At 34.5% G+C, this 17365-nt stretch overlaps 1 protein-coding gene and 1 non-coding gene across 3 annotated transcripts in view; both read left to right on the top strand.

Moving 5' to 3' along the window:
* The window catches only part of RXFP1 (relaxin family peptide receptor 1), a 174534-nt gene that overhangs the window by 95530 nt on the left and 61639 nt on the right, over positions 1 to 17365 (top strand). For both annotated transcript variants that reach the window (XM_074229053.1, XM_074229054.1), the window contains exons 3-4: positions 2241 to 2339; positions 8053 to 8158. In XM_074229053.1, the coding sequence (XP_074085154.1) occupies positions 2241 to 2339; positions 8053 to 8158 (205 nt within the window). The remainder of the gene's footprint in view (positions 1 to 2240; positions 2340 to 8052; positions 8159 to 17365) is intronic.
* LOC141519769 (small nucleolar RNA SNORA31) lies at positions 12667 to 12798 on the top strand. Its single transcript, XR_012477411.1, has one exon. It is a non-coding gene; the product is annotated as a small nucleolar RNA SNORA31 (small nucleolar RNA).

Raw genomic sequence — 17365 nt, 5'->3', positions numbered from 1 at the left:
GTGATGCCTTGAGCAAATTACTTTATAGACCATACTTTTCTCCCCATAAATGAGGATGGGGACAGGAAGGAGAAGGAATTGAACTAAATTATCTCTAAGGTCCCATTTAACTCTGTGATCCTAAGAAGTGGAGGAATTGGGGCAGCTAGGTGGCACAGTGGATAGAGCACCAGCCCTGGAGTCAGGAGTACCTGAGTTCAAATCCGACCTCAGACACTTAATAATTACCTAGCTGTGTGGCCTTGGGCAAGCCACTTAACCCCATTGCCTTGCAAAAACCTAAAAAAAACCAACAAAACAAAGAAGTGGAGCAATATAAAGCAAATTAGCCCAATCCGTTCCTTTACCCCTGTGAAATTTGTGGAGGGCATCCTTCCTTTATAAAGATAAGCACATCCATTTATCTCAACCATTGGACATAATAGATAAAAATGCCCTTATTCTTTTGTCTCTGGAAGAAGCATGGCTATCTTTGAACTTCTTTCTCTCTGAATATATGATAAGAGAGTACTGAGTCTGCAATTTCTTAAATGTAGTGAAGGAATTTTCTTTAACCTTCCCCCCATATACATATACAGCTTTCATATACAGCCACTACATGCCAGACTAATTAGATATAACCTAACTGCCATCTACAATCACTTTCTTATTGTGCAGGTAATCAGGAGAAAGGGATATATTAACATGCTATAAATGTACTCTCTCTTGCCCCAATCAATGACCCAATGAAACCAAAATGAAAACTTGTATTCCTCCCCTAATTCAGTAAAATTATTTCAAATTTATTTTATTCCAAGTAATATTCCTTTCAAATACGTCATGCACTCAGTTTATGATAAAGAATTAATTTTGTTAGAATGCGATGCACTTTTTGATGTATTTTCACTTATATTAGATCCTCATAATCCTTGGGAACTAGATGGGATAAATATAATTCCCACTTAGATGAAAAACTGAAGTACAGAAAGATAATTCGACATCTTTCAAATGAATAGAAGTCAGAGTCATGTACAAGAGTTACTAAAGTCACATAACATGTTCTTTCCTTCAGGAATTTCTACATCATAATTATAACCAGATGTTTTTATGTTGAAAAAGCTATGCTGTATTCTTAGACTTAGATTTTACATAGCTAGGGCTTCCATAAATGACCCACTTAAACCACCCAGGTTCAAGGAATTCTTTAGGCTATCATGTATTTAAATCTATAATTCACAAACTCCCATCCATTGTTTGTCTTTTACCAGACTAAACTAGATCACAAAAGTTCAAAGAAAACAAGGCAGAATGTTGGAGTTTAATGGAATAATCAAATTTAAAAGACTACTATTGATTTATTTTATTTTTATTACCTAATTATATTTACTTGAGTCCTTACATAATACACAATACTTTTCTTGGAAGTTTTAAAAACTTCTAGATAGGATCACATTTTAATCATCTCAAATAAATAAGCCTTTATACTATATTATGTTAATTTGTGGTCTTTTTTATTCAATAATATTTTATTTTGTTTCAAATTCTCTCCTTCCTTCCTCTCTCCCACAAATTAAGAAGACAAGAAAAATTTCTTTAATTACAAATATGTTTTAGACATACAAAACAAATATCCAAATTAGTAATAGTCCAAGAGGGAAAAAAGAAAAAGAAATATGCCAGAAAAAAGAAAAATATGCTATTCCTAGGAGGTCATCATTTCTCAATTTGTATCAGTTCAAATAAGTCTTCCCAGACTTTTCTGAAATCCTTTTCATCATTTCTTACATCACAGTAATATTCCATATTATTTAAACACCATGACTTGTTCAGCCAGTCTCCAATTGATGGGCAGCTCCTTTGTTTCCAAATCTTTGTCATCTCAAAAAGAGCTTCTATAAATATTTTTGTACACACGGGCCTTTTCCTCTTTCTTTGATCTCTTTGGGGCATAAACCTAGTAGCAGTATCACTGGATCTGGGGTAGATACAGTTGAATGGCCCTTGGGGCATGATTCCAAATTGCTCTCCAGGATGGTTGGACTAGTTTACAGATCCACCAGTAGCACCTATTTTCCCACATCCCCATTTCCTTGCTATGTGTTATTTCTGGAAGAAATTAAAAGGTCACCTAAAACATAATTTCTAATTCTAAAAATAATTTGACTTCTTCCAGTAAGAACATAGGGAAATATCCAGTTTCCCAGACAAAGCTAAATATTTCTAAAGGGTTTTTTTTAATTTTTTATCTAATTTCTTTTTAGGAGACAACAATGGATGGTCTCAGCAGCTTGATAAGTATTTTGCAAATAATTATAAAATGATTTCACTGTATCCTTTTGAGACAGAACCCTCTGAATGCTGTAAGTAGTCATAGGAATCTACCATCATTATTAAATATCATAGTATCAAATATGTTTCTTTGGTGGACTTAAGTGAAATGAAAAGGTATTTTGTAAAATATGATATGTGGGTTAAAAATATTGACAAATTTCAATCTATTATTTGAAATTTCTCTTCCAAAGAATTTCAAGAGAAATTGATGGAGAATATTCACTCCAGTGATTAATCATATTGAGAAGCTGTGTTGACAGAAGATTTTGTGAAACAGAAATAATGTCAGTCAAGGATGGACAATGCTTTTTGGCATGGATTCCCACTTTTAACTATAACTGAATGCTCTTAGGAACTCTGAAATGAGTAAAACTAAGAAATGGGGGTGCTACAAGGATTTTAATGTTTATCCAACTCAGTTATCTTTTAAGTTGTGACAGCATCATTAATCACAACATAGCAATGTGTAAAAATATTATTATAGATTACAAAGCTATTGGATTTGAAGATCAGACCTTTAGATATAAGCATTTCTAATTATTTCTATTATGAAGACAAATTAGAAACAAAATCATTCATCTTTTACAATTTTGTACTCTATAAATAATAAAAATGGGTAACAGCTGTACCTAAGAGATAAAAGTTTGTCCTCAGCATTTTGATTAATAATTACATTATTTGGTATAGTGTTATATTCCACTATCTTGCAGAAGTGGGAAACCTTTTTTCTGCCTAGGTCATTTGGATATTTATAAAATCATTAATGGGTCATATAAAATTACCAACTTAAAAAATCATTCTGCTAAATTTGGTCAAAAATTTAATTAATTCACCTCTAAAACACTCTTAGATTTATTAAATTTCAGCTCCTGCCTGTGGTTGCCATGGCAACATCAAGCAGAAGGATTGGCCTTATATAGACCATGGGTCTGATATTCCCCTGGTTTTAAAGAAGTTGTTCAATTTTTTTAACCCAACATTTTTAATGTTTGAGATGAATAAAAATGTACCCACACATTAGAAAGGCGTTGCTATTTTTTAATAATGTGAGAGCAGAATTGTCCCAATAACTCACAGAGAAATTATAACATTAACCTAATCTAGGATCAGAATGGGCACAAAATTAAAGGAGAAAATTGGGGAAAGGGGAAATTTCAGCCCAAGTTATTTAACTTGTTTTATTTATTTATATTTAAGTTTTTAAAGGGTTAAAAGCATTTAGAAAAATAACAGATATTATAGAAACTAACACGAACCATTGAAATAATAATTGGACAGACTGTACTAGTTCCAAAAGTATTTTTCATTTTTTTATTATTGGTATTTTTTTGTTGAATGAGAGTGTTATAATTCAATTGAAATGATGTATGAATGGAAAAACTTAATGGAAAGTGTTATATGAAGACTTTAGGTAAAACTTAAATTAAGGTTCCTAATATACTGCAATATTAAAGTCTTATTTTCATATAGGTACAGTTCACATTAAACATGTGACTTGATTTTGACTATCTGGAAGCTAGATGAGAGGTAATTCCAATATTTATTTCAATATTTCAAATGTCACTGATATGCATAGTCCTTTTACTGACGGAGATTGCAACTCTTCTGTGACTCAGTTGACAGTGTTGAAGGATTACTGTAGTGAAAAATAAATCATGCTATAGCCAACCTGGTATTGAACCACTCTTACTTCACTAGATATTTTTGAATGATAGCCAGCCAACATCAGCAGATCCCTTCCAACTGGATAGGACCCATCTTCTGGCATAACCTTGGAAAAAACAAGGTTACCTCTATGCCCTCAGGAGACATCAACGTAGGACATTTATAGGGGAGAACATTCAATGAATACTTTAAAATTGACCTCTAGAACTCTATCTGCATGTAGCATTCTGCACAGTGTTTCCAAGAAAGCCTAGTTCTCTGGAGATTTATCCTTAATTTAATGTCCTAACATAAAGGTTATGACTTAGAATGACCTCACCAAACTATCAAACTTAAAAAATGAGAGACCTTTGTCCTGGTGTGGAAGACACCTGACTGAAGTGAAAGGGCAAACCCACTGAGAGAGTATGAAGTAGAATTCCAAGGAATTTGGGGGTCTCTACTTAACTCTGGTCCCTTTTATACCCTTTTATACTAACTCTTGGTGAAGTTCAGATATACAATAGTCATAATTCAGTTCAATTTATGCCATGATTTAACCCCCCAATGGTCTGACAATAACCTACCAGCAATATGCACCATATGGAGATGCCAGCAATCATCTCAATACATTGAAAATGGAGTTATATCTTTTAACGTTGTTGAGTTTACCAAGCTACTCTTGATCATTCTCTCTACATTATCTCAGATTTTACTTATATCTACAATCCTTTAAAAGGATGCCTACATCATTTCTATGCTTTTAAGGAAGATGCTGGGTTTGAAATCAAAGAAAATCAAGGCTCTGTCACTTATTACCTGTGTGGCCTTGAGCAAGTCCCTTTACCTCACAGGATCTCAGTTTACTCTTTCTAGATGGAGAAATAGATAATCTTTGAGGTCCCTCTCAGATCTGAGTCCCATGATCCTATATTCTAAGTAAAACTAAGGAATTATTAGCTCCTGATAAGGAGCCAAAAGATAATTACTTCATTACATTATCAATATAAAGTAACTGAATTAAGATACCCCTAATATGAAGAACTATGCAAACTTCCTAGAGAATAGCTGTAGGACCTTTCTTATTATGTGGAACTCACTAAATAGGGATGATCATTTAAAGTTCTTGCATGAACACAAACTCTATTTCCTTCACTTTCTTTTGAAATAATTTCTCCTTCTATCAATTTTTTCCAGTCTCATTATAAATAAGAGCATCAATAAATGACCCACACATAGAGATATGCTGGCAAAGGTTTAACAACCAATTCCAGTTCATTAGATCAGTAGAACAACAGATTTCCAGGTCACATTTTGAAGTTTAATCTGTATTATTAACTTTTCTCCATTACTTTTATATGTTTAGATAATCAACAAAGCAATAAACTAAACTCCAATTTTTTCTAGCTTTTGAGGTATAAATGCTCACAATGAAAATTTAACAATTGTCTCTCCCAAGTCACTCTGAGAGTTCCAGCATACAGGCTGCCCCAAATTTTAGGTGTGGCTAAAGTGACAATAGCATTTGTTACCCACCAATGACCAAAAACACATCTTCTTTAAAGTCTTGTTTTCCCTGTTTTCCTTAATTTTCAACTGATTAAATGAAACTTGAAATTCAGTAATTTGATAGGAATTGGAGGCTCTTCATAATCTGAGGTCCTGAACTAAAATTTACTTGCCCAGTAATGGACAAATATAGGAATTTATGCCTTGCAGATTCCTATTTACTCAATATTGCCCCCACCTTCTTTGAAGCTCTTGAAAAAATGTGGGCTTTGGAATGTGTGATTTTTGTTTTGGACTGAACTTGTGATTTCATTGATAAAAGAAAACTCCTTTATGCAGATCATCAACTATTCTTTAACTTTTAGTCTCAAAGAGTGGTCTGATTGATTGACTTTCACAGGCTAGCAAAATCAATATTAAGTCAGATCCAAGATTTAAACCCAAGACTTCCTAACACTGAGATCAGCTCTTTATCCTCTACCACTGGGAACCTTAATCTGGGACCCATTGACCTCTATTTTAAGATGTCTATGAATATAGATGGAAAAAAGTATCTTTTCACTGAGCTCTAAACTCATATTAAACATTTCTTTCTATTATGTTAAAAACATTATTCTGAGAAAGAATCCTTATGCTTCAGCAGACTTCCAAAGGAAACCAAAACAGAAAAAAGGCACCATCTTGCCTCTCTTGTAGCAGATGTTATTATCTTAAAATCAGAGTTGTTGGATTTGGTTCTTTTGGAGGGGTGGTGATTAGGAGGAGATAATTGTTTTGTTATAAATGTAAAAAACAAAATATAATACAAGCTCTATATAAAAACTCATTATTACAGAACAGAGTAGACTAGGGGTTAAGTTACATCTCTACGATTTATGACTATCTAAGGCAAGCATTTAGCCTTTCTCTAATGCCAGATTATAAAGGGTTCCACTTATAAAGGGTTCCACTGTATTATTTCTCAAGTGTTTTTTGTCTGGAATGAAAACTGGAATTTCATTTTACTGCATTTGAACTTCCATAGCCAGAAGTCTCATAAAATTTCATTGAAAGGTTCTTGGTGTTTGTACCATACACTGGATCGAGTACTGTAAGCATTAGGGCTACAGACCCAAAACTCTCCCTAAGAAGTTGTCCATTCAGTGTCTCAGAAAGTTGTAGAGCTGACTGACCAATAACTCTTGTATGAGCAAAGAGTACAAGCAAAGGAAGCCCTGATGCTACTTCTCCACACTCAGTGTAGTCACTGACCAATAAAAAGAGAATCAGTCAGACTGGGTACCACAGTCATCTCATGATGCCACAAAGGAATGAAACTTCTATTAATTTGAACTGTTTAGCTGCGTAAGTCATCTATCACACTATTAAAATTATTAGCCCTATGTGGTACAGTGGGACAAGTACTGACTCTGGAGTTGGAGGACCTAGACTGCCTTCAAAGGGGTATGCTATTGGGCAAGTCAACTAACCTTCCCTGGGTCTTAGTATCATCTTTAGGATGGTGGTGAGGTGGCAATATAGATGAAGTGACTTCTGAGATGTCTTGTCTCTAGACTTATGAAGTTGACATGTATGCTCTTTCCCTGCAAGTCTCAAATAGAACTTCAGAAAGTGTTGAAGATAGCTTTCATTCTCTCCAAGGGACAAAGTCCTGTGAAACCTAAGGATGCCTTCTCAGAATGATGTTTTTAAATAATTGAAGTAATTCTAGATTTCAATAAGAGGTTAGTGAAAATAAAGGTATGTTTTCCCCATCCAAATTCCTAGAGATCTTAAAATCCATAATACCCATATTTAAATCCTTGATCTTCCACTAACCAAAAAAACTAAAGGCAGAAAGCCCTTCCCTTCACTGCTTTCTCCTCATCTTTCCCTACACATGACCCACAGATATGAGAACCAAGATAATTTTCTACCAAAGAGAAATAAGCATTTCTCTGCCCCTAGGGAAGTTAAGGGCTCAAAAAAAATTGGCAGAGAAATTCCCCAGAAGCAAATGATTTTTTCTGTGATACAGATGGCAATTACCCAATTACCTGAAAAATTCCTGAACAATCCTAAGAAATTCTGCAGCAAAGCTATAGTATAAAATGTTTAATGAATTTTCTTCTAATTTCCTCACTATTAAAGGTACTGGCTATGCTGCTACTCATAACACTTTCTTCTTGAATAGCTTCAGCGTTAATGTGGACCTCAAAGTGCATCACAGAGGAACAAGTCAACTTTGGAAATAACTACTTCCCTAGGTCAAAGGACAGCAAGTTCTAAAGAATGCTGATTTCATTCATTTTGCTGGGAGTAAAGGAGGGTAGGTTGGTTAAAACCAAGTGTGGGCTGGTAAATTTAATGTACATATTTACAAGGCTACATTGAGCTATCATTTCAGCTCATAGATGGGTGAATAACATCTAACATCCAAGGAAAAGCAGATCAAATGTGGGAACCTTAATTTAAAGCCTTACCTAACTGTCCTTAGCATAGAATATACTGCGGTACTAAGTAATTTTCTCCTAGCCTCTCTCTTTCCCTTTCTATCTTCCTGTTCGTCCCTCACCTTCTGCTATCCCCCTCCCCCTCCTCTTCATTCAGTGGTTGATTCTGTACCAGTGAAATGTCTATGCCATGGTCTAGAGCTTGACTGTGATGAAGCCAACTTACGTGCTGTCCCATCTGTATCTTCAAATGTGACTATGATGTAAGTAGAGCAGAATATCCATATTTGCCAGCCTTCAGTTGCACCCAGAGAGACCACATCACAACTAAGGCCTCATAATTAATAATGCCACCCTGGTTTTAATATCATATAAATTATATCACTACAATTTGTCAGTAGGAAATATACTCTGAGTAATTATAAATTGATTATTTTTCAATGCAGCTAACACTAAAAAGAATAAAAGAATCTAATATCTCAATACCTAAAATGGTTTGCTAATCTACTTCTACTGCTGAATCAGACTGAGCTCCATCTGCTTAAGATGGAAATGCTGACAACATAACACTAAACATCTGGTTGAAAACTGGAAAAATCCCTCTCAGCAAAGAACTATTAGATTAGAGGTGTAGGAGGTGACTTACATTTTTTCTTTTTAAAAAATTTTATTTATTCAATGAACAAAAATTTATTTCCCTCCCACCTTCCTCTATTGAAAAACAAAAACAAAAACCCTTGCACAGTCAAGCAAAACAAATTTGTTTTGTATTCTACCATAAGAAATGATAAAAGGATATTTTGAGCGCAATTTGAGAAACCTCTTATGAAATAATGCAGAGTAACATAACCATAATCAAGAGAACAATTTACATAATAACACTGAAAAAACAGACACCTTTGAAAGATTTAAGAATTTTATAAATGCAATGACCAGTCATGACGAATGACCAGCGCTGAAATGGGGGGGGGGGGGAATTGTGGAATACGACTGGGAGAAGCTAAGGAAGGTCCTGGAAGTAGTAATTCTACCATCTTCCTAGTTAGTCTTCCAATGCCTTTCACAGGAAATGTTATTCTATGAATCAGATATCAAATATTTCTAAGTCACTGACTCAATAGTCAGCTGTTTGAACAGCTGGTGATGACCTGGGAAAATAAAAATAAGGGAATATAATAGACCCAGGATCTAAGGAAGATCTTTTCTCTCTGAACTCTCTAAGGAATTAGATGACATTTTCCCAAGCACAGAAGGAAAAATTGGGCTTTCTTCATATTCTTCTCCCTGAGCAAAACAGAGACACCAAAAAGACACAAAGAGATAGAGACAAAAAGAATGAGAGAGAGAGAAAGAAAGAGTACTACATCCTATTTCAACCCTAGTATTTGAGTGAATGTCATTAAAATTTAAAAGAAAACATTAATGATTTGAAGTTTTAAAAGGCAAGCTATCATATATATATATATATATATATATGTATATATATACATATATATATATATGCCTTTTCCCTGTTCCCCTTTTCAGCTTCCTGTTATGTTGTCTTAAATTGTAAATTTCTTGAGGGCAGAAACTGTTTTTCTTTTTTATAATTGTATCCCTAGAATTTATTACAGTGCCTGGTACATTGTGGGAGTTTTGTATATTGACTGACTGAATGACTAACTATAAAAACTCAAATTAAAGGAAGCTGGTACAGCATGAAGCTATAAAACAAACATTATTTTTTTGTGATGTCTCTCCTCTGCACCATCTTGAAAGCACGGAAAGGCATTCAAGGCCTACAGTATCATGCCAGGCTCATTATTTTGTGTAGTTATCATATGCTTTTACCTACAAAAGAACTAAAAAATGTTGTTTGAGGAGAATCTCTTTAATCTTCCTAGTAAGCCAATGAAATGGGAAACTGGGTCACAGAAAGGTGACACTTGACCGAAAAGTTAGTGGAAGAATAGGAATTAATGAGATTTAATCTGAAGACACCCTAATAGACAATCATTTTTTTTACTATTTTTACAACCAAATACACCTGTCAGTTACCTAATCTGTCCTACCAGCCTTGACTGTGACAGGAGCTGGACCTAAGGTTTCTGACAAGTAGAATTCCCATCAGTTTGAGAATACCCGGGTTAAAAAGAGAGAGAGAGAGAGAGAGAGAGAGAGAGAGAGAGAGAGTTGCCATTTGTAAACAAGTTGTTGTTAAGTTTAAGTTTGAAGCATTCTGATTTTGAGGCAAATGAAATCCTCATTCATTTTTATTTCCTTGTTTGTGCCTTAGTGGGTGAAGGTAAAGTAATTGATAACTGAAGTGAGATTATTATGGAGATTTAAAAGACAAGTGGGGCCTAAGAAGCCCATCATGCAGCAGTAGGTATCTTAATTGACTGAAAGTGAATCTGGGCTTAGACAAATGGATCAATGAATTCAGTTAAGAAAAACTGAAATAGGGCGGCTAGGTTGGCGTAGTGCATAAAGCACTGGCCTTGGAGTCAGGAGTACCTGGGTTCAAATCCAATTACAGACACTTACCTAGCTGTGTGGCCTTGGGCAAGCCACTTAACCCCATTTGCCTTGCAAAAACCTAAAAAAAAAAACTGAAATACATTACTACAAAATTTAGATGTAAAGTGTTCTGAAAGTATACACCATTTTCATCTGAAGTTATACAAGGGAAGTAGCTATATTCTATTCTTGAGGGATTAAAAATTTCAGTAGAAAACAGTTTAGAAAGTTTAAGGTCACCTTGTCTGGTACCAGGTAGATTTCTTTTACATGTATTTCTAACCTTCTTTCCATGATCTATCATTTCTGAATGTGTCCCCATTTCTCTCATTACAAAAAAAAAACTACAAAACTAACTCATGGTCTAGAGGATTGTTAGTTATAACACAGAAGGGAAATAGAAAAGGAGGAAAGTAAACCTGGAGGTAGTTGTAACAACAAAGGAAATTAAGTTGGTAATTAGATCTCAGATGCAATAGAGCTGAATTCAAACTTCACCATAAAATCCAGAGAAGTTCAGGAGATTTAGTATCTGAATCTAGAGACCCAAGATCAAAGAATTATTCTGAAAACTAAAAGTTGAAAGAGTCTTAGGGGGAAAAATCCCTGGACCAACTAATTCCAAGAGGAGCTAGTATCCTGGGAAGCTGACTAACAATAAGGTCCAAGAACCATTCGAAGTTAGATTCTGAACTCTTTTACAAACCTGACTACTCAAATGTCCAATATTAAACCTTTGTGAGGATCATGAAACCTTTCCATCAGTCCTAGATATTCTTTCAGACATCAGGATTAGGCCCAAATAACCCACAGGACACTCCACTGATACGTCCATTGACTTCTGATTTATTACAATTAAAATCTATGATCTCAAAGGCTTTAGGGTAAATCTGATATTCCAAAAAGGGTGGCAGTATCAACTTAAGGCATGCCAAAGCAATGTAGATCAAGAAAACACCAAAATTGTATCTTTGGTGATGGACCTTTGAAGTTTCAAGTCAGTTCAAGAAAAATCAACAGTATTTAGAGTGAGATTTTAAAGTAATAAGAACAGAGAATTCCTGGAATTATATATGGCTCAGACTTTTTTAATCTAAAAGATCTTGCTTTAAAAAAATCAAATTCCAAATGTTGAAAGAATATTTGCTTTTGTACATAACATTGTTGGAGTGGCATTTCATTCCTGATTGTTCAAGAGGATACCCTTTGAGACCAAGCAAAATAAGTCTAATACTATACTAGAAAACAATTATATTCTACCTAAGTCTCTTCTTCTTCAGTTTGAATATCCCTTTTTTCTACAAGTGATTCTTTTAAAACATTAGCTCAAAACCTCCCTATCTTGGTCACATTTCTCTGGATTTGCTACAGTTTTTCAATAGCTTTCCTATATTCTAGATAACGTCTACTGGAATAGAATTATTAAAGTATGAGGCAGAATGTGGAAAGTAAAGAAAAGCAGGTAATAAGTAAAATAGCTGACATTCCTGACATAAAGAATGAAGCAAGTAAATAGCACAAAGAGTAAATCAAGGGGTATGTTGGGAAAATGGAGATAAGACCAATTGTGGAGATAGTAAGAACTAATAAAATTAGCTGGGTCTAATAGTCCCAAATAGTAGAAGGTCTTGAAGGCCAGACAATCATCCAAGAATCCTAGAATAGAGAGTGTTGGAAAGGCCATCTAATCTAATGCATAAAAGAAAAGAATCTTCATTACAACCTAGGCTATGCTGGAGCAGGCTCATACTGGCTCCTTGAAAACAATTTTTTAAATTTTCAGTGGGAGCATTTATTTCTGCAGAATCATCAAATGCTACAAATCAGACCTTGGTTTGTTTTTTTTTTTGCTTGTTGTCTACTAGTGGTGCCAAACTCAAATAGAAAGGGAGGCCACTAAACCTTACATAAGGTTCCCTCTACCTTCGTATTGAGTTTGAGAACCTCATTTTAATATTATTTATGTCCCATTGTGTTTTTATTTTGTTAAATATTTACCAATTACATTTTGATCTGGTTCAATATTGTCAGACACTGCAACCTGCAGGGCATGTGTTTGACAACTCTGGTCTAGACTTTAAGAAATTCATTGATACAGGGGACAGCTAGGTGGCACAGTGGATAGAGTCCAGAGCCCTGTAGTCAGGAGGACCTGAGTTCAAATGCGACCTCAGACACTTAATAATTACCTAGCTGTGTGACCTTGGGCAAGTCATTTAAGCCCATTGCCTTTCAAAAACTAAAAAAAAAAAATGAGACAGATAGATCGATGAATCTCTTTGACAGACCTGGAGCAGGTTATATCTGCTTTTAAGGTTTCCACTAAGATGCAAGAAAAGTTATCCTGGTGCTTTCTTTCTGGCTGACTGTGGCAGTCTAGATTGAATAGGGGAATGCAAGAGGTGACCGAACAAGTCATCACTTCATCTGTATGTGTGAACGTTTAAGTCCCTTTTCTAATTTTTATTTTTTGTAGGGATTTTGGAATGAAATAGGACAAAAGTATATCCCAGCCATGCCAATTTGCTAGATCTTTTGACTTGAGCAAGTTCTTTAAAGTTAGTCTGGAATAGGGGCAGCTAGGTGGTGCAGTGGATAGAGCACTGGCCTTGGAGTCAGGAGTACCTGGGTTCAAATCCAACCTCAGACACTTAATAATTACCTAGCTATGTGTCCTTGGGCAAGCCACTTAACCCCATTGCCTTGAAAAATCTAAAAATTAGTCTGGAATACATTTGGAACTTTGAATATATAGGTCAGATTTTGAAAGAGGAATTGTTATAGAATGAGACCATTTTGAAGATTAAGGGCAAAAGTATGACAGATCTGAATTGATTTTAAAGCCTAGCATTCCTAGTTTGTAGTTACAAGTCTCCTCCTTAATACTAGATCTATGGCATTCCCAGGCTGATTTAAAAAAAAAAAAAAAAAAGAAGCTCAAGAGTTGAATACTCTAAATAAAACTGAGTTTTGTGTCTGAATAAAAAAAGAAATTCATTGAGAAACCATAAACTTAAAAGTACGTTGTATATATATAAAAGTGTGTTTTTTTAAGAGAGCTGATTACCAGCATACTCCTAATTCAACATACCTGAAAGGTAATCATTCAGCCTTTGCTTGAAAATTTCCACTGAAAAGGAATCTACTACAACTTCTTTATGGCACCCACTTTTAGACAACAATAATTGTTAGGAATTATTTTTTCCCTGACATTCCCTAGACTAGCTAGCCTCTTTGAAACTTCAATCCCATTGTTCCTGGTTCTGACCCCTAGAACCAAAGAGAACAAATCTAATCCCTCTTCCATATGAGTGCTTTTCAAAACTTGAAACCAGCTAAAATATCATTTCTGAGTTCTCTTCTCCAGGCCAAACATTCCCAATTCCTTCAGATCCTCATACTCAAGGCTGATTACCCTTCTCTACCTCCTATCCAGAATGTGCTTCTTAAATTAAAGAATTAAATCGCATTACTCCAGATAAGTCTGATAAGAGCAGACTACAGTGATATTATCATTTCCGTATTCCTGGAATATAACCCAACTTCACATCAACTTTTTTGGCTGCCACATCATACTCTTATATTAAAGCTACAACTTACTAAAACCCCCAGATCCTTTACAGAATAAGTGCCACTTCTCCATACCTCCTCCATCTTTTATTTGTGGAGTTGATTTAACCCAGTACATTTGCATATCAAAATCCTTCTGGATTCTGACTTTTGTCATTCATTGTATTGAGAATCCCTACCAACTTTGTGTCATGCCTTTATCCTTTGAGAAAATTGTTAAATGGTACAGGGGTTGAGCACAGATTCGTGTGGAGACTCCCTATGTATGGACATTATGACTATTCTTTGAGTCCAAATATCCAATTATACATGATCATTGAATTCATTTTTTGGATCTTATCCACAAGACTAGTACAAGCTCCTTTATCAAAAGCTTTGCTAATATCTAGATAAACTATATTTAGAGTCCTCAACCTTAACCCACACACACACACATGCACACACAAGCACACACAAGCACACACACACACACACACACTTCTTTCAAATAAGGAAATGAGGTTGGTTTGGATTCTTTATAATAACTTCTTCCCTTACTGCATATTCATTAACTTTCCCTATCTAGTCTAATATATTATAGTCTAATGAACTTTCTGGAACTTTCTCCAGGAAATGAAGTCAAGCTCACTCATCTATAATTTGCACTCTTTTCTCTTACCTTTTCTACAAATTGGGTAGCATTTACCCTTCTCCAAACATATGGCACGTTTCTCATTTTCCATTATCTCTTAAATATCATGACAGTGGTTCACTTTTGTTGTCAGTTCTTTTAGATACCAAGGATATAATTCATCTGAGCCCAATGACTTGAATTTATCAAGATAAGTACTTTTTTACTATTGCCTTATTTATCTTGGGTATGAACTCCTTGTTAAGCATTTTGTTTTGACATTTACCAAATAGAAGTCATTCTCTTTGCAAAGAAAACAAAAACAAAATTGGAATTGAGCAGTTTTGCTTTTTCTCTTTTGGGTGGTGATATCATCCTCAGACAAAAAAAACCTTTTTTTAATCTTTTTCTCCCAAATTAACTTCAAAACTTTCATGCTGGGGTGGCTAGGTGGTGCAGTGGATAGAGCACCGACCCTGGAGTCAGGAGTACCTGAGTTCAAATCTAGCCTCAGACACTTAATAATTACTTAGCTGCATGGCCTTGGGCAAGCCACTTAATCAAAAATCTGAAAACAAAAACCTCTTTCACACTGCCTTTTCTTTATAGGATCATACCAACTTATATTCCTCTTGGCTACCTGGACTTGCTTCTGTCTTCTGTACATTTCTTTTATAAATCCAGGTTGGTTGATGAGTTCCCTGTGCATCCATATGTATATCTTTAGACAAATTCTATTTTTTCTTTTCATTGGAATTATTTCCTTTTATGTATTCAAATTTTCTTCCTTGAATATCAACTATCCCTACTGGGTGACTTTCCCTGAAATAATTTTATTTTGTGGAACCCTATTTTCCCTCTAAAATCATTAAAATCTGCTTGCCCAAAATCTAAGGGGCCACATCAGATTATATCTAGTTTTCTTTTCTTTTTGTATTATAAACTCTAGAAGGGAGTCTCCCCAAGGTTCCCAGTATTTCTACCCCAGAAAAAAAAACTTTCTCCTGGTTAACAAAAATCATCCACAGAAAAGGTTTTCCTTTTGCTTTTTCCTCTACCTTTTCAAAGATGAAATTATCACTATAATAAATTAAAAACTTGTTAGCTATTCTGTTTTTGCTAGAAAAAGAACTTCATCATTTGAATGAATAAATGAAGTCCCTCCTCACTACCTCTTTTTGTTTGTGTCAGTCTTATTATCATCTATTTCCCAAACTCTTAATCTGTTTTTTCAAGTGATCTGTAATATAATCCAAGGATAAAAATCCCTTCGATTTCTTCCTCCTTTGATCTTCAGCCAAATACTTTCTCATGCTTTTCCACTCCAACCCCTGATTCTTTGATTTCCTCACCTGAGTATACCTTCTTAATATAGAATGCTCCTGAGTATACCTTCTTAATATAGAATGCTACCCACCCAAACCTTTTTTACCTGCTCTGTTTTTCAATAAGGTCTACCCATCTAGATCCATGTTCTAATTGGTTTAACTCCACCAAGTCTCAAAGGTAACTATGTAGACAAATTTCAAGACTTGATTTTAAAATTTTTTTGTTGGTCAGTATGATAGTAAATCCTTAAATCCAGGACCTAAATGTTGCACTAAATCCTGAACATAGGAGATAATAAAAACCATTTTTTATTTAATTTCCCAACTCTTTCCTTAATTTGGGGGTGGGACTATTACCAGTTGGTACCTTGGTAGGGAGACAGTTTGAAAGTAAAAGAAACTGAAAATTTTAAACCAGGTTCCAACTGGTACTATAGTTAAAACATTTTTTCAGAAATGGAAATTCACTTTGGCAAAAATGAACAAGCATAAATCCACACCTGGGGTTATTTATTCTTTGTTCCAATTTCCTAATCCTTAACTCCTTTTAATAACATAAATAGAAGGCTTTAAAGAAATGGCAGTGAGTGACTGAAATTGGGGTTTAGTGAAAAGAACATTTATTTGCAAACTAGCTTCAAGTCCTGGTTCTGCCATAGGTTAGATATCTTTGAGAGAGTCATGTTGCTTCCAAGTATAAAGATGTACTAGTACTAGGATTCACCATGGGACTGAACAACAAAAAAAGAAGTTGGTTTTTCAAACTTCTAAATGAGGACAATAACTTCATCTCTCTACAACAGTATTGGGACAATAAAAATCATAATAAGCTCATAGTCATATAATTTGAATTTATTTTATTCTAAATAATGTAATAAAACAAACACTTCTATAATATAGTCAAATACAAAAATGCATAGCTTTTGAGTGTCATTTGGACCATTATAATTACTCAAATTAACTACAAAGGACATGTAAAAATAGAAGTAAAAATAGAATGTTGTTACACACACACACACACACACACATTTACAGATATACATGTGTGTGTGTGTGTGTGTGTGTGTGTGTGTGTGTCTAATGGGAGCCATCTGGAGGTGAGGGAAGGGGGAACATGAAAGAGGGAAGAAAGAAAAAAGAAAAAAAGTTATATAACATTATTTTATATTTAAAAGGAATAGAAAGTTATACATAATAGGTTTACAATCATCTTTTTTCTATACTGCTATGCTATGGAAATGCTTATTTTATGTCTTAAGTTCAGAATAGAATGATTTTTTTAAAAAAATAACTTATATGTTCTAAAATATTGATAGACATATAATTTGAAGGGATAATAAAGGTGATCAAATCCAACCACCTCCTTAGGGCAAGAAAGGTTAAGTGACTTGCGCAAAATCACACAAGCACCAAAATTTATACCAAGATTTTGAAGTTACTCAAAATAAAATCATTCTAAA

Source organism: Macrotis lagotis, chromosome 3 (genome assembly GCF_037893015.1).
Source record: "Macrotis lagotis isolate mMagLag1 chromosome 3, bilby.v1.9.chrom.fasta, whole genome shotgun sequence".
In the NCBI taxonomy this organism is placed as follows: Eukaryota; Metazoa; Chordata; class Mammalia; order Peramelemorphia; family Peramelidae; genus Macrotis; species Macrotis lagotis.
The sequence above is the reverse complement of the archived record's forward strand: the minus strand, read 5'-3'. Positions and strand labels throughout refer to the sequence as shown.